The sequence below is a fragment of the Schistocerca nitens genome, chromosome 8 (assembly GCF_023898315.1).
Source record: "Schistocerca nitens isolate TAMUIC-IGC-003100 chromosome 8, iqSchNite1.1, whole genome shotgun sequence".
Lineage (NCBI taxonomy): Eukaryota > Metazoa > Arthropoda > Insecta > Orthoptera > Acrididae > Schistocerca > Schistocerca nitens.
The window spans coordinates 484,432,614-484,454,785 of record NC_064621.1 but is presented as its reverse complement, the minus strand read 5'-3'; the positions used below and the strand labels follow the sequence as shown (position 1 = coordinate 484,454,785).

Sequence of the window (22,172 nt, the reverse complement as noted above, 5' to 3'; positions counted from 1 at the left end):
GTTGCAGTAAGTACTGGGAGATGATGAAGCTTGCAGGATAGAGTAGCATGGAGAGCTGCATGAAACCAGTCTCAAATTGCGACTCGTCAATTTCGACCATAACACCCCCCCCCCCCCCGACAGCCCCCTATATTCCATGTATTCCCCACACACTTCCCAACAAAAAGAGTAGTAATCCACAACTGTACACTTACTCACACGACATTCATGGACACACAGCCACACAAGATATCTCAAACACCAACAGTACATGATTTTCATAATGTCTCTCAAGGCGAGCTTAGATTTTTCGAACCACGTCCCTCGTCTAATGGACCGCCACAATCGATCTTTGCTGCAGCGCCATACGAATCAGTCATGAGTACGGCGACGAGATACACTTGTGAGGCGCATATGTTCGCCGCACTCACGACATCGAACTTACACGGCAACGAGACCACACAAATCGTGGCCAACATGTCGACGCCAACAGCCTCTCTCAAATCATCCAGGTTCATCGGAGCAGATAAATTCATACATACAAACGAAAATTAGATACTGAAAATGATCCTAAAATAAGAAACTAATAGTCCAAATTACCTCAATATCACTAAGAATGAAATTAAGTACCGAAGGAATTGCAAACAACCAATTATTTAAATAAATGCACACAAAGAATATTTTGAGCAACATGTAGCGATCTCTTTTAAAATCAGATTCAATTATTTTAATGTACAATTATAGCGCTTATCCGGAACCCAGAACTGTTTTATTATCTATGGATGAAAGTGGTTCAAATGGCTCTGAGCACTATGGGACTCAACTGCTGAGGTCATTAGTCCCCTAGAACTTAGAACTAGTTAAACCTAACTAACCTAAGGACATCACAAACATCCATGCCCGAGGCAGGAGTCGAACCTGCGACCGTAGCGGTCTTGCGGTTCCAGACTGCAGTGCCTTTAACCGCACGGCCACTTCGGCCGGCCGGATGAAAGTGAAGACATTATTATCTATGAGTAATATATGATTTATAGTTGATTTACGGTCACTCATTTTCTGAAGCAGAATTTTCGCAGTAAAAACAACTGACTCATCCATAACGAACAGAGTCAGAAATCAAGACCTTATAAATCACGACTGCTTATAAATCACGACTACTTTCATTAACAAAAGATGCCGAAAACAAATTACGAGATGAAAACAAAACAATCTACATCGAATTTTTAATATACGCGCGTAAGGAAATCCAGAGAAATCATTTAACGTTCATCGGCAGCCATCTGTGGCACACACAAAATAACATCACACATTACGTCATTGGTCTAAGCCGATGAGTGGTATCGGACACTAGAACTGACCCGAAGATACAAATGTGCAGGAGCGGCCCGTGTCATTTCGTAATCTGTAATGCTGTAATGTGCCAGCGTACACACTTTTGATGGTCCTATGCCAAGAAACCTGTAATATTTCTGGTGTTACAGCTATTATATTCAGCTTCTTGTTGACGGATATGATGGCTACAACGCCAGAAATATTACACATCCCCCTCCTTCTGAGACGTCCAAAAATTGAGGTGCTCTCGCAGATAACAATCAATTTTAGAACTAAACTAATTTTTAATCACGTTTTTATAAATTTTTCAGTTATCATCTCTCAAGAGCCATACCATTCCACTATACTTTTATTTGTTATTGTTTTTCAAAAATAAAATCTACTTTATATTTTTTCATTGTCGGATTATTAATCAACTTATATAATCATAGACTTAATTATTTTGTGATTAGAAAAAACTGATTGTTACCCTCAATAAATTCGTGTACAACATTATGGAAATTTCAAAAGGAGAGGGATTTTTAGTATTTCTGGTTTTACAGCCATCATATTCGGCTGCAAGAAGCTCTTCTTAGAGCATTGAGAAGGCAGCAGTGGGAAGATGGCGTAATATGGTGTGAGGTACCAATGACAGATGGTTTGTTCAGTAGGGGTATCGTAAGGAAGACCGTCTAAATTGTGGTCCTTCTCCGCGATTGGCTGCTGCTTTCGGAAGTTTGCGTGCGAAAATGATAATCTTCTGTTATTAATATTAGACATATTTTACAGCGTATTCACTTGGATTTCATATTAAAGCATCTCTTAATAGCGTGATATCATTCCATAAGTGTTCATAACCATCAGAATAATAAACAACTGCTAAACGAAAATGCAGACGAAGCACTTCGGTGATCTTCCGATCGCACCTAACTTAGACGGCTGTGAGATCAGAGCTGGTTCGGCAGTGTCGGAGGGCAGACATGTTGTCTGCCGCGGTCGGCATCAGGTTAAGACTCTATTAGTAATGTATGTTATTTGGACATGTAGTTGAGAACAGCGTGATAGTTATTAAGGAAATACGCGGTTCATTATTTTATTGACGAATGGAAATTTTTTATAACTTTAGAGTTATTGTAATTGTGTAGTTTCTGGTGTTCTGACAACAAGCGAATGTAAACCAATATACATAAACTAACTGGAAATTTAATTATTCACATAATATTAATTCCCCGCTAAGAGTTTCTTACAGCCTTAAGATAACGGATTAACGACCTACGTGCTGTTTACTAAGCGGGGGACAAGAACTATAGAAGACTGCAGGTTGTTGAAAATTGATTAGAACTTATGCAATCCTCTCAGTGCGGTGGAAGCAAATAGGCACCTCGCGTGTACTGTAATCTTAGCACAAATGAGATCAGTGACACGTCGTCTGTGGTAACACAGATATACGCACATATATATATCACCTTCTCTCTCTCTCCCTCTCTTTCTCAACTTGCCGTAAACCTACCTTTTGCGTTTCAGGTACACAGTTTTTTGTGAATATATTTTTAATTTTTTGCTTGCATACTATTTCTGCGTTTGTGCATGTGCCACCCCCCCCCCCTTTCCCCCCTCTAGCATCAACATGTAGGCGGCATAAACCAAAAGGCGCTTTTGGTTTACTACGTTCCTCCCGTCTAGTACTGTTTCGCAACAGTATTTAAATTCGGATATGAGTTCACGCTCTCTCTCTTCTGAATGCGGAAAATTGTCCTTCCACAGTCATTATGTTCCAAATTATGTTCTTTAAGTAGTATCTAACAAGACTCTACAGCAGATTTATACTGTAATTGACTCATTAGATCTTCAAGAGTAACCTTGACTCGCGGCTGACGACTTGCTGCAGAGGATTGCTTCTGACAGTGCTCTCCACCAGCAAATTCTTGCACATAACTCGCTTCAAAGCACTGATGGAGTTGGAAACCTCGTTGCACCCAAGCAACTGCCAAGTAGTGCAGTTCAACGACGTAGCCTATTAATTGTAGTATTTAAGATGTGAGGGAACTCTCACTCCGCAGTCTGGCATCAAACTGTATTTCCTAAACTCGACATCGGTGACAGAAAACTCCACAAGCCGCTCTGTCTCATGTCCTTTGAACATTTATCCACAGATCAAGGAGACTGGTCGTAGGAGGCTCGAAGACTCCTGGACCTCTGTCGACGGTATTTCGGATTGGATCAACAGAGCAGAAGTCAGATGACGGCATACTACTACTTCCGTGATTTCACTTTCTCACTAAGATGATTCAAATGGTTCAAATGGCTCTGAACACCATGGGACTTAAACTTCTGAGGTCATCAGTCCCCTAGAACTTAGAACTACTTAAACCTAACTAACCTAAGGACACCACACACATCCATGCCCGAGGCAGGATTCGAAACTGCGACCGTAGCGATCACACGCTTCCAGACTGAAGTGCCTAGAACCGCTCGGCCACTCCGGCCGTACTCACTAAGATGTTCCTACCCCTGCACTAATATCTGTTGCTGGAACAGGCGGAAGCAAAGGCAGTAGGACAATGTCTTCAGTGGCCAAATAGCGACAGAACAGTGCTAAACGGCATGGTTGCTCTCTTTTTCCGTTACTGATTTGAGGAATAATGCGCTTCACTGTGTATCGCTTACCCACGGAAACAGTCCCAGAGAGCGACCTGTGTCGCAGCAATGGTTTTGCTGGAACTGATATACTCACGGTAGACCATGTGGAAAGCCCAAGTTTTTCCACCATTTATGACTCCGATGATTTGGCTGCAAGCAGATGCGTCGAGATGGCATTCCTAGCGCATGCTGTGAACAGCATTGACTGAGATGACCAGTATAAGACGTAATGAAGACACTGTCACATTCCATGTCAAACTGTACGCTTGATGGAATCGCTAGCTCACCAATGTGGCAGCTCTCTGGTGAATTAGTACACCCGTTATGTCTGTGCCAGGCCGAAACCCAAAGGTGATCCCTAACATCTTGCTAGCAGTGTTCTGCAACCAAACCATTCTCATGCGCTTAACGATTGATCGCACAATTTCCATCTATCATCGTGTGTTCCATTCCATTCTTAACTCTGCTACCTTTGCATGGAGAGTCTTTCTTATAGAAACGAATAAACAGTAGAACTATTCATCGTGTTTTAAGGAGCGATTGTGAAATAAAATCTCTCACTCTGTAGCGGGAAAGTTTCGTTATAGCAGCGTAAGTATTATCGCTGACATAAGCTGGCTTATTCGTTAGAGTTATGTGTGCGAGTAAAAGTTCGTTCTACAGTTTCAGCCTGCCATTCAAGGTCTTTCAACGGCTGTCAGAGATTCTCTTCTATTCCACTGTAACCAAGCAATTCGCCACAGTTCCTTTCTCTCTGGAATACTAGCACTGCAAGGTTAATAGAAGGGCTTCTAAAGCGCTTAAAACAGTTGGAGAATGGCAGTGGCGGCGGCGGCGGTCAACAGCACACTGCAGACGACGAGGCACATTCGGATAACGTTGTCGGCAGACAAGTTCTGGTCGGACTCACAAGGGGGCCGCGCCTACTCGTCGTCGCCGATTACGTCCAAATTTGTGGTGTATACTGGGCTTGGCCAGAAACGAAAGTGACAGAAGTGAGAGCTCCAGAGGGCCAAGCATTTAGAAAACGAATACCATTTATGGCGAGCATCGGGCGAGGTGTGAGCCATTTATGTTAGCGTCATCGCTGGACAGCGGTTCTCACAGTGGAAAGAGTACAAAACGGTAACCCGACGGTTGTGGGATCGAGGCCTTCTGGGAAATTTCTTTTTAATTTTCAATACGAAAGTTACTTGCACTGCAAATAAACCAAAATAATGCTCAATATATCGTATTTAATAACATTTTCATTTAACCCTTGAAAAGGAAATGCAAAGTAAAATTTGGGATTGTAAATAAATTTCCAGAAAGGGACGGTAGGGGATACACGAGAACTTTGTACATAACATTAGATACTTTTATTGTTTTACAGTTGATTTGGACGTGCTGAGGTGATATTCACGGTAAAAACCGGGGAGCCGGCCGCGGTGGTCTCGCGGTTCTAGGCGCGCAGTCCGGAACCGTGGGACTTCTACGGTCGTAGGTTCGAATCCTGCCTCGGGCATGGATGTGTGTGATGTCCTTAGGTTAGTTAGGTTTAAGTAGTTCTAAGTTCTAGGCGACTGATGACCTCAGAAGTTGAGTCCCATAGTGCTCAGAGCCATTTGAACCATTTTTTTGAAAACCGGGGAAGTAGTAATTTTCTTGGTATCTTCCACAAATTAAAACGCTGCATTCTTAGAATTACATGGCTGTTTTAAAACAAACTTGGTTTACGTTGATAAAAGGTTCTCTCTCATCGCCGGCCGGTGTGGCCGAGCGGTTCTAGTCGCTACAGTCTGGAACCGCACGACCGCTACGGTTGCAGGTTCGAATCCTGCCTCGGGCATCGATGTGTGTGATGTCCTTAGGTTAGTTAGGTATAAGTAGTTCTAAGTTTTAGGTGACTGATGACCTCAGATGTTAAGTCCCATAGTGCTCAGAGCAATTTTTTTTTTTTGAATGGCTGCGAATGGTGTCTAAGTAGCCGAAAATAACCAGATTACTCAGTCTATTCCATTTAAATTGAACCTAGACCATTAAGGAGCCGCCACCAGCTTGGTCTTGTTGACAACCTGGGTCCATGGCTTCATTGGGTTTGACTCACACTCGAACCCTGTGAGCAGCTGTTACTAACAGAAATCGGGGCCCATCTGACCAAGCCAAGGCTTTTCAGTCGTCTGGGATCAAACCGGTGTGGTCACGAGACCTGGACAGGAGCTGCAGCCGATGTCGTGGTCACTAGCTGCTGCCGTAGTCCATTGACGCCAAATTTCGCCAGACTGTCCGAACGTATAGGTTCGTCGTAAGCCGCACATTGATTTCTGCAATTATTTCACGATGTGTTGCTTGTATGTCAGCACTGAGAACTCTACACAAAAGCCTCTGCTCTCGGTCGTTAAGTGAAGGTTGCGGCTATAATCACGTCGGAAAACTTTTCACATTAAACATCTGAGTACAAACAACAGTTCCTCCAATGCACTGGCCTTTTATACCTTGTGTAAGCGATGCCATGGCCATCTGTATATGTGAATACCGCTGTCCCTCGTCTTTTGTCACTTCACTGCATAATGGAATGTATTTTGATTGAGTCTCCTCGGGACGTAGTTTCTGTCTCGACGGGCCGATTTTACCTGCACCAGGAACCTACTGTTGGTGTGCAGCTGCCGTGCGCTGCTCGAATGTCAAAATGAAACTATTGCTTCAATTGCAGTCCCTTCTTGGAAAGTTATTTGCAGAGTCCTCGTGGACGCTGTGAGAACGACTCTTTCTCGGAAATTTATTTGCAATCCCGAATTTGCCGTTGTCTTTCCTTATGCCTTTTATGCAAATATGAATCAATACAATATATTTAGATTTTTCGATTTATTTGTAAGTAACGTAAAAATTGCGGAGTGCAATTCTGCACTCTTTCCGCTGCGCCAGACTCTGCTTCCCAATTACACTAATGTGAATGGCACATGTCTCACACGCCCCCCCCCCCACCTTTCACAAACGCTATTTTTTCTATATACCATAAATTTGGAGAAAATTGGTGATGCCGAGTAGACGCGATCCCCTTGTCAGTTTCAGTCCGCTTTGATATTTTCCATAATATACTTCTTCCACGACAATGCTACATTTCAAGGTCTTACAGATGTGAGCTAAGATACACTGCTGACCGTTAAAAATGCATCACCAAGAAGGACAACAAGCAACGAAATTTGCCTATAACAGTATAATAGGGAAAAATATAATTAAATGTATTGGTGATTTGGAGGTCAATGTGGTGCGAAATTTAGTACACAGAAATGATCTCTCTGGCAGCAGCAACAAGGGGAATTACGTTCACCAATCTATGTCAGAGTTCATCAGTCATAGTGTCTGGCGACCGGTTGCCTGTGTGCCTCTCAGTAACCTGTGACCAGTATGTTTTCAGTGGATGAGAGAGCTGGAGAATGTGCTGGTAAGGGCAGTAGTCCAGCACACTATGTACCGATGTAGGTCAGGGCAGCACAAGCAGCGTGTTGTGTTGCTTAATCTTGTTGGAAGGTAACATCTCGGAAACCTCAAAGATAGTAATAACCACCGGCCTTAACACACAGAAATACACTGTGGTGACAAACGTCAATGGATAACTATTAATATCGTGTGGTTCCTCCTTTTTCCAGGCGTAGTGAAATAGCTCGACATGGCATGGACTGAACAAATCGTTGGAAGTCCCCTGGAGAAATGTTGATCCATGATGCCTCTATAGCTGTCCATAACTTCGAAAGTGTTGTCGGTGCATTTTGTGCATGAATTAATCTCTCGAATATGTCCCGTAACTGTTCGCTGGGTAGCCAAATCAGTCACACGAATTGTCCAGAATGTTCTTCGAACCAATCGAGAGCAACTGGTGGTATTGCACATCGCCATGCATAATGCACATCGCCATGCTTTAAAAAAATCAATCGTTGTTTGGGAACATGAAAATCAGGAATAGCGGCAAATGGTTTTCTGGTAACCGAACGTAACGATTCCCAGTCAATGATCGGTTCAGTTGGACCAAAAGATCCAGTTCATTCGATGTAAACACAGCCCACATCATTATGGAGTCACTACCAATTTGCAAAGTACCTTGTTGACAATTTGGATCCATGGCTTCGTGGGTTCTTCGCTACACTCAAAGCCTACCAACAGCTCTTCCCAACTGAAATCGGGACTCAGCTGACCGTGCCACGGTTTTCCAGTCGTGTAGGGTCCAACCGATATGATCTCGAGAGCAGGAGAGGCGCTGCAGGCGATTTCGTGCTGTCGTCTGCTGGCATAGCCCATTTACGCCAAATTTCTCCGCACTGCCCTAACGGATAGGTTTGTCGAAAGCCCCACATTGATATTTGCGGTTATTTCACGCAGTGTTGCTTGTCTGTTAGCACTGAGAACTCTACGCAAACGTCACTGCTATCGGTCGTTTAGTGAAGGCCGTTGGCCACTGTGTTGTCTGTGGTGAGAGGTAATGTCTGAAATATGGTACTATCGGCACACTGCGGATCTCGGAATATTTTCGTAACCATTTCCAGAATGGAACATCCCATGTTTCTAGCTCCAACCATTCCGCGTCCTCAGTCTGTTAATTCCCGTCGGGCGCACCAATAATGTCGGAAACCTTTTCACACGAATCACCTGAGCACAAATGACAGTTCCGCCAATGCACTGTCCTTTCATACCTTGTGAATGCGATACTATCGCCATCTGTATGTGCGTATATCGCTATCCCATGACTTGTCACCTGAGCGCAGAACAGCTACCGTCCAAATTACCGACTGTGCACAATAGATGTGCTCGTGTTGTGTACGTAGTTGCGATTCCCATCACGCCAGGTGGTGGGCCCGTGTGAATGCAGTCTGGCAATATTTGTTCTACACGGAGCATCCACAAAAGGATGCGTCCTTCGTGATGTACACCGATCAGGGACTCATCTGAAAAAGACTTCGTGGTACCACTTCTGGGTACAATTTTGTCGTTGGACACAGCACTGTCGACATGCTCTCACTGCCGCCTGGCTAGTGTTGCTGCCTCTGGATCACAAGGTCCCGGGTTCGATTCCCGGCCGGGTTGGGGATTTTTTCTACCCGGGGACTGGGTGTTTGTGTTGTCCTCATCGTTTCATCACCATCATCATTCGTAACAGTGGCTCGACTGGACTGTGGAAAAACATTGGACTGTGTAGAAATTTGGACTTTGTATGGGCGCTGATGGCTGCGCAGTTGAGCGCCCCACAAACCAAACAACATCATTATCATCTCTCTGCTGCCGTATTAAAGGAATCCGCAGCAACCGTCGCAGCGCTGACAGTCTGTGGTTCTCCAGACGTCGTTGCAGTGTCCGTGTGGTCTTCCTTATCCCTGACGATGATGATGGAGGCACTCTTCAAAAGCTAGGGATTCTGTCCGAGTTTGACGTGGCAAGTAAACTGAAAACCTTTTATCAAGGACTCTGTCACGAAAAGCTTCGTTGCCAAACCAATTTCTTTTCCCATTTACTCAAGGTATATGACACAGCTATGTGATTCTCGATAACAGAGATAACAATACTTTTGCCTTCTCGCTCGTTAGCTACATGGAACCGCTGAAATTCTGCATGGCATTTGGTTATGGCTATTCGGAATCCGCCTGTTCGTTATTTGTAAGACATTCGTGGTAACACGACCAGTGGTTGTAACAATATCCAATTACAATACCTACAGTATCTATATAATAAAACTGCGTAATCTTTTCTTGCAAGCAGAATGCACAGCTGTGTTGAAATGCTAAGCATTAGCTTCACCAAGTTTGGCCGGCCGCGGTGGTCTCGCGGTTCTAGGCGCGCAGTCCGGAACCGTGCGACTGCTACGGTCGCAGGTTCGAATCCTGCCTCGGGCATGGATGTGTGTGATGTCCTTAGGTTAGTTAGGTTTAAGTAGTTCTAAGTTCTATGGGACTGATAACCACAGCAGTTGAGTCCCATAGTGCTCAGAGCCATTTTTGAACCAAGTTTGCAGTAAATTTTATGAAAATTCAACGTTTGTTGCATGCCATATCCATCCATGCTGATGCAGTTTTCAATGGCCAGCAGTGTACATTCCCGTTCGTGGATTCACACGTTAGGTAAACTATTTCTTCCATTTCGCTATTAGTAGGTAATATCAGACAATTTTATTTCTCTAATTATTACCGTTTGTTGATTATGGGAATAACTAGGTTTAGTTGTGTTAGCTTTCATTACAGAATATCGAAATACGTGTAGGCTACAGAACATTGTGTATTAAGTAACTTGGCTCGGGGATCATCGTTTATTCTTCGTGCATTTGCTACTGGAAGTCAACAATACTCAATTGATGCCTGAGACGAACTGCGACATACTCGTCCATTTGCTGATTTCTGGTGATCCTAGGCAATCCTTAAGACTGATGATGAGTCACTGAAAGCTGAAATACCCTGCTTGACGGTTTCTAACGAACAACTGACACTTATTAAGGAACAACTACCAGCTGCAACGGAACAACCGACAATTGCCATGGAAAACCCGACGAATGGTGGCAAAAGAAAATGTCGTGGTCGGGACGTGTTAACTGGAGCGAAGTGTGTTTGACCGAGGCCGTTGTCGAACCGATTATTACAATATTCCGTATTGTACGCCAACATGTCTGCAAGACACAATTTGAGTGCTTAAGTTGGTGGATGAGCAGTTGGACGGATCCAAGCCGGTCAAAGTGTCACTGCTGTGGCCACAGTAATGGGTGTGTCGTGTCATCTCGCGATTAGGAAAGGCCACTGCAGAGGGTAAAGCTGTGCGACAGCATGCACCTGATTGTTGACGATCCACCATATCGAAAGAGTATCGATACATTGCCCTAGTGACGAAAAGAAACACACATCTCAGTCATAGGCATATCACTGCAGACCCTGCAACCGCTGCCAATAGATGTGTCACTGTCACAACCATTTCGCGGTGATTAAATAAGGCTGGTTTATATGCTCGGAAGACTGTTAAATGCACCCCATACGCCATAGTCGAGAAGGAGTTAGTTGGTGTAGAGTGCATGTTGGTTGGACTCAGCAGCAGCGGGCCAGAGTGATGTCCGACGAACCCCGCTTCACTGCGGCAGGTGATTATGGTCAACAATTAGTGTATAGAGAGAAAGAGGGGGGGGGGGGGGGGACACGTTACACATCACAGAATGTTCATGTACGTCACCGGTATGGCCTAGGCGTTATGGTGTGGACAGACATTACGCACGATGGCCGAACACCGCCGCATTTCTCTGCGACAGGTGCCGTTACAGCACAGCGTTATTACAGGGAGATTATTTTGGATCATGTCCGTCTGTTTAGGGTTGGAGCAGATCCCGAGTTTCTCTTTATGGAGAACGATGCCCGCGCACACAAAACTTGAGGTGTCTGGCACACGACAAAGTAGAGATATTGAACGTATGGAATGGCCTGCGTACTACGCCGACCTAAACCCTACCTTATCTCGAGAGGGGACTCTTCAACAGTCTGATAGCCAGTATGAATAAAGATGCAAAACGATCATTAGTGCCGGAGGAAGGCATATTCGTTACTGAGAATCCTATATCGACCTGCATGTTGGGGGTCAGACCTGCGTCAAACAAGGACGTTATTTATGTCTATTATCGTGTCTTCTCATATATTGAAATCTGGTCAGTTTCCGTTATAAATACAACACTCCGTCTCCATTACGTATGTTCTATCTTTTATGTCGTCCATCATTGCCTGTGACTTTTCCTGCCCAACAATGATTCGGTTCCTTGGCAATTGTCAAGCATTGTGGATGCGGTGTTACCTAGTTTGCATGTCGACACTATTCTCAGCTTACCCTTCTTGGCTTTATCGGTGGAAGCTTTAATGCCGGGCGTGTCTTTTTGTAGTTAAAGCGAGCAAAAGGACATAGTACAAAGAGAAGACAGAGACGTCGTACAATTTCGTATTCTATATAAAATGTTATTCATCTGATTTCAGTAATTTTAAAGTTACAAACAATTCGTTTGATCTCTTAAATATGGGGTTCGATTGGTGTAGAATGGGATGCCAATAAGAGGACACCGAAAAATTGTTTCACACGACCGTGATTCTGAAAGAGAGACTTCTTAATCTCTGTCAGTGTAATCTCTCGTTGACTTGCTACCATGTAAAACTACATGCATCTAGCAATAAGAGTGGGAAATGTGAGTCTTCATCAGAGTGCCTCGCCAATATGCTGCCGATGTGGTTGCACTATCGGTCGGAGGATGGCATTCACATATTGTACTACCGTTACGGCGCCTTCCATGATCACCAGCGGCGTACGTCGGCACCACATAATGCCGCCCCAAAACATCAGGGGACCTCCAACTTGCTGCACTCGCTGGACAGTGTGTCTAAGGCGTTCAGCCTGACCGGGTTGTCTCCAAATACATCTCGGACGATTGTCTGGTTGAGGGCATATGCGACACTCATCGGTCAGGAGAACGTGATGCCAATCCTGAGCGGTCCATTCGGCGATTCCAATTCCCAATGCTGTAGTCTTATGACCCTCCAAATGTTGGGCCACATGAGGGCCTACCACAACCGCTGCTGTCCTCCTACCGTGGAGGTCCACCGTTCGGACTTGTGCCTGTGCAGCCATTCAGCACCATCACAGGTTTGGGCAAATCCTTGCTGCCTGCCGCTGCTCGTGTTGGCTGACACTGCTGCCATCTTATCCAAGCTGTGTCCAAGGCGCGATCTCCTCACTACTGCATGCCCCCTCCTGTGCTGCCAGATAGTCGTTTGTCTGCATTGCGAGCTCCGCTAGCTGCAGCGGTCAGTATCCTTGCAGAATCGCAGCCATCAGCAGCAGCAGACCGCCCACTGATGCTTCGCAGGCTGTGGTGAGCTTACATCCTGAAGGCGATGACTTCTTCGGGTATCATCGCGATTGTCGTAGTTAATGAACAAATAAACGAACGTTTTAACAATGATGTTTTCATGACGATTTGTCGGACAACCGCTACACACGGATGCTAGAATACACGGTAGGAGTCTCGCACAAGCGGACTGTGATCTGTGACGTCACTCTGAACCCTCTCGCCACATCGCACCCCACCGAAGCCTTACAGGCACAAGGTGCACTCTCGTTTAACTCACACGCAGGTATGAATGTAATCGAGATTTTCGAGGTTTTAGTTATTATTATTAAGCTTTATATTACTTAGGCTATTTTTTCTATGGTCGGTGAAATGCTATTTCAAATGTTAAAATGTGTGTGAATTCCTAACAGACCAAACTGCTGAGGCCATCGTTCCCTAGACTTACACACTACTTAAACTAACTTACGCTAAGGACAACACATACACCCATGCCCGAGGGAGGACTCGAACCTCCGGCGGGAGAGGCCGCGCAATTCATGACATGGCCCCTCTAACCGAGCGGCGAGTCCGCGCCGCGAAATGCTAGTGTAAAGCTTCCAAACTAAATATTTTTCAAATATTGTTTATCAGTTTGATTGAGTTTTCAAAACACTGAGGCTCAAATAAATGAAACCTGGTGAACACTAAATTACCTGAGTCATGTTTTTAATACTAACTTCACTAATAAGAGGATATTTCAATGCATCTGTGACAAAAGATAACGTTTTCCACGATAGGCAGCAACGCAGCCTTCGCAACATCCTTAGATGAGCAGTTAATACACCTCCTTTCATAACCACTTGTTCCTGACAGACAGAAAAAGAACCCTGTATCACTTTTTGAACAACTATTAATTTCAGCAACTCAGCGCTACCTCGAGAGAGACGATCTTGTAAAGCTGCATTCTTTTGCCTAACGTCTTTTATTTCTGTTTCCATAATTTCTAATTGGTGTAGGGACGCATTGCTCTATTCACAGCAGTGTTCGTTGTTAATGTTAACGTTTTATCTAGTAGCAATTTTTTCATTAACTAGAAGTATATTTGCCTGTAAAATATCTTTTACTTCTCTGCGATAGCTTCGTTTTTGTTCTCAAATATTTCTGTCATTATTAGGTTCATTACTACGACCTAAATCACTAACGGAGGAAGGTAGATTTAGTGTTGGAACAGCATCAGATTACAGCTTGCATTTCGAAGGAACATTCGACAGTTCACTTTTCAAATCGCTTTCATAGTCCGAAACAGTAAAATGTATTGAGCTGACACGAGAATTTTCAACTGAAAACTAGAGATGGGTCGGCCGCGCGGGATTAGCCGAGCGGTTTAAGGCGCTGCAGTCGTGGACTGTAGGGCTGGTCCCAGCGGAGGTTCGAGTCCTCCCTCGGGCATGGGTGTGTGTGTGTTTGTCCTTAGGATAGTTTAGGTTAAGTAGTGTGTAAGCTTAGGAACTGATGACCTTAGCAGTTAAGTCCCATAATATTTCACACACATTTCAACATTTTTAGAGATGGGTCGTTCGCGAACTAACGGCTCCAAAGGAACGGTTCATCAAGATAAACGGAACGAGCGAGAAACGAATTCTACGGAACGGTCTTTCATAGTTCACTTCGCTCGCAGCTCTTTACTTACAGTTCCCGGGAACGGGTAACAGTCGGTCTCGTTCCCGCAACGGCACATAGGCCGGTGTCGTTCCAGCCTCGGTCCCGTTCCCATCTGTCTCGGTCTCGCTCGGGCGGACTCGTTCTCCTTCGTGTGGCCACTCGACGCAGTTTCACTGCAGACTGCCCCTAGTTGTTCAGTATCGAGTTGTTGTTCGTTTCGTTCGCTGCGCACGCCCATCCTGGATCTGTTTCAAACCTTTTTTGAACTCTGAACTTCTGGTTCTTTTCGTACTCTATTCAGCGTCCGTGATCGGTAATTACAATGTATTTTATAATTACATTAATTATATAAAAATCATATGTAATAATTACATCTTTTCAGGCAACAAAACGGAATATCAGCTTACTTCACTATTTCGATAAACAGCAGAAGAAATTACTTTTAAAAAGGCAAGATTTTTTTTTGTTATTGCACATGCAAAGGAAGTCGGCACGGCACAGACAAGTGGCCATTTTTCGTCTTATTTTGATCCAAGGTAAAAGAGCATGTTCACTGTTACGGGAGACAGACCGACTTACAAACGAATGAAGCCCGCGCTCCATAATCGAGTGTCTGGTGTCACATTTTGTAAAGAGAATATGATAACTTCTACTATATTATTTCAGTTGTACAGGGTGGCGCACTAAAAATCGGCCCCGAGTACTAGACTGCTTAATTGTCGCCTACCAATCGTCATGTATTGTTTCGAAGTAGTTGTTTGCAGTAGCGTATTTGTTATTTCTTCACTGCGTAATTATTACTTTTATCAAATCCGCTCGTAGCATTCAACAAATCTTGCGGAATTCTCGAGCAGTCTGTACTCGGGGCAGGTTTTTCGTGCGCCACCTTATATTATTTTACTGCGATTACCCACATAACGCTACAGTCGGCTAAACGACAGGTTTTGCAGAATCACGAAAATTACAAGTGTGTGAGAATTCTGTTATGAATAAAAACTCTGTGCTGCAGGTGGGAGGCATGTGCCCCCTCTTGGCGCCTTCCATCTTGTCACCTATGCTACTAATTTTCAATTTTTCGTAAGAACCTTATACCAAGCCCAAATGAACGGTGAACGAGTAAAACTGAACGGTTCCCAAGAAGAGCGATCACGAGTGAACTAGTTCCCAAGAATGAACGAGTTTGCCCATCTCTACTGAAAAAGAATCTGCACGTTTATAAGCATTTATCCATTTTCGTTTCGTCTGGTTATTTTTAGTAGACATTTGAAGCTAAATTCCTCACTCACTGAATTGTCTACTGTAGCTAAAACTGGCTATTTTTCAACTAAAAACTTACTCTAGAAAATTCCTCAATATTCTGATTATTACAGCATAACTCTAAACACAATCGCTAGTCACTAACAAAAATTCACACTGACGTAAATAACCTTGCTTCCGCTCATAACCGCAATTACAGCACAATACGTTATTATGAATGCGTGGTGTCTGTTCTTTCGCAAATGTCCAAAAGAAACAGACACCACACAAATTCTGCAGTTATTATACATTATATGTAAATTGGAGATGGAGGGGAGAGAAGTGGAAGGAAAGAGAGGGATTACTGTTCTCAGTGGCGAAAAGTGAAAATGTGTACTGGAACAGGATTCGAGCTCGAGATCTCCAGCATACTAGTCAGGTGCGTTAACGACTGCGCAGCTGCGCTGATTGTCTTGGTACGCCTCACGGCCGACCTGCATTCCTACTGAGCGCCACTATCTGCAGTCCGTGTCCATTTCCTGCATACTGGCTACTCTGAGATCCCCGCAGAAGGTTGGACGTACTTGTGCGTCAGCACTGACGAAGGTGGATCCATTGTCCACGTAGGTGAATCATTTATATAAATGCGTGGTGTCTGTTTGGTATCTGTTCTTTTGGATATTCCCAAAAACTTGTTTTTTGGGTACCAAAATCGAACGATAGATTCCGAGACGACTACGGCTATAATTGTTACGATGTATTCCTAAGACCCATATGACGAATAAATTTGAAAATTTTCTTGATATCTTCATCCAGTTCCGAGACACAGAGGATCAAAGTTACGCTGCTTCTGCATGTAGAGTACGTACGTTAAAACCGGTGTGAGCCAGAAACGTAGTTCATAAAGTGACATAGCACGGAGAAATATGCTGTAAAGTGTCTCCACTATCATAATGATTCTAAGAACCCCATGTTGCGGTACTGAAGCGCTTGCAAAATTTCTGTGCACATAAAATCCGTTCTGAGGTTTACACTTTTGTGTTATTTCAGTTTCACGCAAGTAAACTGTCAAAATTGTCCTGGCCCATGAATTTCTTCTCGTGTGAGTGACGTGACATGCTGTGGCAGGGAAAAGTATGGAACTAGTGGAAAAATGGTCCTATCCGAGCACAAAAAAGGCGAATGTACTCCTCTTTAAAAGATTCTGACTTACAAGTGCAGTACAAGTTGCCTCTTTCTACCTTCCTCAGCACCTTTAAAATTATTCCCAAAAATTTTGACATGCGAATATACTAGCGCTTTTTTATGCTGAGGGAGAAGGAGACAGTGGCAATGGGAATGAGACGGAAAAATAGTAAATACTGGTAGTGGTTGTGTATAAAAGAGCAGAGGAGACAATGGCACTGTGAGAGAAACATAAGGACACAGTGGCATGTAATATACACTACAGGCCATTAAAACTGCTACACCACGAAGATGATGTGCTAAAGACGCGAAATTTAACCGACCGGAAGAAGATGCTGTGATATGCAAATGATTAGCTTTTCAGAGCATTCACACCAGCTTGGCGCCGGTGGCGACACCTACAATGCGCTGACACGAGGAAAGTTTCCAACCGATTTCTCATACACAAACAGCAGTTGACCGGTGTTGCCTGGTGAAACGTTGTTGTGATGCCTCGTGTAAGGAGGAGAAATGCGTACCATCATGTTTCCGACTTTGATAGAGGTCGGATTGTAGCCTAGAGCGATTGCGGTTTATCGTATCGCGACATTGCTGCTTGCGTTGGTCGAGATCCAATGACTGTTAGCAGAATTTGAAATCGGTGGGTTCAGGAGGGTAATACGGAACGCAGTGCTGGATCTCAACGGCCTCGTATCACTAGCAGTCGAGATTAAAGGCATCTTATCCGGATGGCTGTAACGGATCGTGCAGCCACCTCTCGATCCCTGAGTCAACAGACGGTGGCGTTTGCAAGACAACAACCATCTGCACGAACAGTTCGATGACGTTTGCAGCAACATGGACTATCAGCTCGGAGACCATGGCTGCGGTTACCCTTGACGCTGCATCACAGGCAGGAGCACCTGCGATGGTGTACTCAACGACGAACCTGGGTGCACGAATGGCAAAACGTCATTTTTTCGGATGAATCAAGGTTCTGTTTACAACATCATGAGGGTCGCATCCGCGTTTGGCGACATCGCGGTGAACGCACATTGGAAGCGTGTATTCGTCATCGCCATACTGGCGTATCACCCGGCGTGATGGTATGGGATGCCATTGGTTACACGTCTGGGTCACCTCTTGTACGCATTGACGGCACTTAGGGCAGTGGACGTTACATTTCAGATGTGTTTCGACCCGTGGCTCTACCCTTCATTCGATCCCTGCGAAACCCTATATTTCAGCAGGATAATGTACGACCGCATGTTGCAGGTCCTGTACGGGCCTTTCTGGATACAGAAAATGTTTGACTGCTGCCCTGGCCAGCAAATTCTCCGGATCTCTCACCAATTGAAAACGTCTGGTCAATGGTGGCCGAGCAACTGGCTCGTCACATTACGCGTCACTACTGTTGATGAACTGTGGTATCGTGTTGAAGCTGCATGGGCACGCCGTCCAAGCTCTGTTTGACTCAATGCCCAGGCGTATCATGACCGTTATTACGGCCAGAGATGGTTGTTCCGGATACTGATTTCTCAGGGTCTATGCACCCACATTGCGTGAAAATGTAATCACATGTGAGTTCTAGTATAATATATTTGTCCAATGTATACCCGTTTATCATCTTCATTTCTTCTTGGTGTAGCAATTTTAATGGCCTGTAGTGTAGTTGACAATGACGGAACAGTGCTAGGAAAAGATTGAAGGAGGCAGTGGCAAGGGGATTGGTGGGAGGAATAAAGAGGAAGAGAAAGTGTTAGTGGGTGAGAGCCAGTGATAATGGGAGACAGAGTATATTACAATGACATCGAGGAAGAGAGGGACAGTGGCAGTGATAAGAGACAGGAAAAGTGGGAAGGAATGAATAGGATAGTAACAAGAAGAGAGAGAAAGAGGAAGACAGTGAGAGTGAGGGGAGACTGTAGTAGTAGGACAGAACGAAGGGGATTGTGACTGTGCACAGGAGGCAATGACAGGGAGATAGAAAGAGATAATGACGACGAGTTGGTATGAATGACTGAGTGAGGAATGACAACTGGGAGTGGATGGGTATGAGCGACTTTCAGCGTTGGACTAGTGGGTGTGAGCGAATTACAATTAGGGGATCTTGTGGAAGTTTGAGGTGAGCTGCACGTTAAAAAGAGCGCAAGTAAATTCGCATGCCAAAATTGTTGATAAAATTTGTAGGGGTGCTGAGCGAGGTTGAATAACGCAGCTGGTACTCACTTTTGTCATTCATTCAAATAAGTAGGATCATATTGGCAATTTTTGTGCTACGATAGGAGCATTTTCCGTTAGAAAGTTGTGGAAGGAATTTGAGTATTTTTTATTAAAAATGGAATTCCTCCAGCTGTACTTAAGATTTTTTTATTTACATCGCTACTAGTTTCGACGTTGCGTCAACGCCATCTTCAGGCCCGTACACTTTGATGAAATCAGTTGTGTGGAGCTCAGTCTAGAAGCCCGCGGTGAGATCAACACGTGCTCCACATGGATGGCGGGCAGTAACTAGACACTAGCGTCTAGACTTCTACACTAAGCCACACTCAACTGTTTTCATCAAAGTGTACGGGCCTGAAGATGGCGTCGACGCAACGTCGAAACTAGTAGCGAAGTAAATAAAAAATCTTAAGTAGAGCTGGAGGAATTTCATTTTTAATAAAAATAATACCAGCTGTGTCCCACCTTCATACAGTTTAAAAATGGATGTACGAAGAGGAATTTGACTACAACATGGACGAGCTTCGTGTGATCAAAGGCACTCCCATAGAAAATTTGTGGAGTGCAAACTGCAAACTTAGTGAATTTACGGTTCTATTCTGTGTAATACTTTTGAAAAATTACAGCTTTGAAAACGAACGAAACATTTATAGTTGTCCTGTTCGTGGTACGGTAGGTGTCACTCTCTGCCAAGCACATCATAGTGGTTTGCCACGTCTAGCTTCTGATGCAGATGTAGGGGAAAGATTGAGGTCCAATTTGCTGAAGGAAGTATCCCGACATTGAAACGGCAGGAACGGTTTCAGCAGGACGGAGTAGTTCCTGCAGGGAGCAGGCCCGGTGCGGTGGCTGCTGCGGCGAGCGGCGGCCGGCCGCGCCTCCCAGAAGCGCGCAGAGCGCCGCGGCCTGCCCCCCGCCCCGTCCTTGCGGTGCGCGCCGCTGCCCACGCAGGCCGGCCGCGTCTGTCCGCGTTATTAACGTCCCTGCCGCCGGTATGTACGGCGTGGCCTTGCGCACGCTGCAGCCGGCTTTCGTCGCCACACAAAGCACTGCCGGGCAGCTGAACCAGAAGCCGCGCATTCCTTTCGTTATCATTAAAGCTTTGGGAATGTACAGCTAATTCCGCCTCTTTTAGACCTGTCTGTAGCACAGAGATGCTATATGTGGAAGTGATCCGAGGGAACGGTTCTCTAAACTGAACGAAAAGACCGGGGAACGACTTCTGACAAAGAGACCACACGGCAGTCGGACGTTGCATATATCTTATCCATAATGGTTGTATCTGACATCCGTGAATGCTCCTTTACAGGGTACAGAATAATAATCACTAATAGTCACAATAGAAGGTCATTTTATTTAACACACGACTGGTTACAGGCTTATCCCCATTTACACGTGGTTTACATTCATGTACGTGTTTCCTTATTCAGTGTTGGAGATCACTATTTAAATCTTAAACAAATCATGTGGCTATGACGAAATAGACACAAGTGAAACATTTGGAAATGGCTAAGCGAGATGTGTTGTAAAATACCCTACTAGCCATTAAAATTGCTACACCAAGAAGAAATGCAGATGATAAACACGTATTCATTGGACAAATATATTATACTAGAACTGACATTTGATTACATTTTCACGCAATTTGGCTGCATAGATCCTGAGAAATCAGTACCCAGAACAATCACCTCTGGCCGTAATAACGGGCTTGATACGCCTGGGCATTGAGTCAAACAGAGCTAAGATGGCCTGTACAGGTACAGCTGCCCATGCAGCTTCAACACGGTACCACAGTTCATCAAGAGTAGTGACTGGCATATTGCGACGAGCCAGGTGCTCGGCCACCATTGACCAGGCGTTTTCAGTTGATGAGAGATCTGGAGAATGTGCTGGCCAGGTCAGCAGTCGAACATTTTCTGTATCCAGAAAGGCCTGTACAGGACCTGCAACATGCGGTCGTGCATTATTCTGCTGAAATGTAGGGTTTCGCAGGGATCGAATGAAGGGTAGAGCCATGGGTCGTAACACTTCTGAAATGTAACGTTCACTGTTCAAAGTGCCGTCAATGCGAACTAGAGGGTACACTACCGCCCGACATTGAAAATAGGTACAACATACTTCATTATTTTTGTCAGAACAACACATTTTTTTGTAAAATAACTCAATTTCAATTAATACAGCGAAGCCGGATACCAGTGTGGGAAAGAATGACAATTTATTTATTTAATTGATCACATGTGCACTCCCACAAAGTAAATCCCTACATCCAGTTTGGTGAGATCTGTGAAATGAATGAATGCATGGTCGTCTGCTAACCGCAGACAGTGAATGTGAATATACGATCATCTTTGAGACGATCGTTTGGCCACCTTTGGTGGGACCAAAGAGATGAAATTTACCTGAGCTTTGAGCGCCTGAAATGTGGCTGGCCAATACGGTAGCAGGGTGCTCCCCCACTTCGACAGAGGTGTGAGAGGACCTGGAGAACGGCCATGTTTCAGCACTCTGCCGCTGGATCTTGTGCTGTTAAGACCTGTTTTAGTTGTGCTCCGTAATGACAAAAGAGTGGAGACATGGTATGCATGTGGAATATTTAAGAGTAGTTTGAAATAATAATTTCTCTATTTCAGGAACTTTTGTGGGGAGAATTAAATGTCAGGCAGGTAATATTAATGGGATTGTAGTAATCTTCGGAAGTGACCAACGGTCACAATGAAACCACGTGTAGCAATAAGTTGAAATACTTCCGTGTGCTTAAGTTAAGCTGAATTACTAGCGTGTGTACAATAAGTTGAAATATTTAAGAAATAGCGTGTGTACCATAAGTTGAAATGTTTAAGAAATGGCGTGTGCAGGACTTGAAATTAGAGACGAGTACTTCCACGTGGTGAGTACTGTGCGAGTCTCAATCTGTGTATGAGACAAAGGATAAAGAGAAGTACTCGTCCATGGTATCAGTTGAGGACTCGCGTGTGTGATGAATACGTTCTTAATATTACTTTGCGTGATATGATTCCGTGTGACGCTAGATTCAAATTCTGAGAGAGAAGCAAGGTGAGTCGGCCGTCTATCCAGCAACGCCACTTGGCTTCCATTGCACAGGAAGACGTGCAAATATCTCCAGAGTTCATAGTAGGAAAGTAGAATT

The 22,172-nt window shown here is 44.5% G+C and overlaps 1 protein-coding gene across 1 annotated transcript in view; it reads left to right on the top strand.

Moving 5' to 3' along the window:
- The window catches only part of LOC126199629 (A disintegrin and metalloproteinase with thrombospondin motifs 7-like), a 583,524-nt gene that overhangs the window by 45,589 nt on the left and 515,763 nt on the right, over nucleotides 1-22,172 (top strand). The window contains exon 4 of the mRNA XM_049936555.1: nucleotides 19,834-20,016. Within this exon, the coding sequence (XP_049792512.1) occupies nucleotides 19,834-20,016 (183 nt within the window). The remainder of the gene's footprint in view (nucleotides 1-19,833; nucleotides 20,017-22,172) is intronic.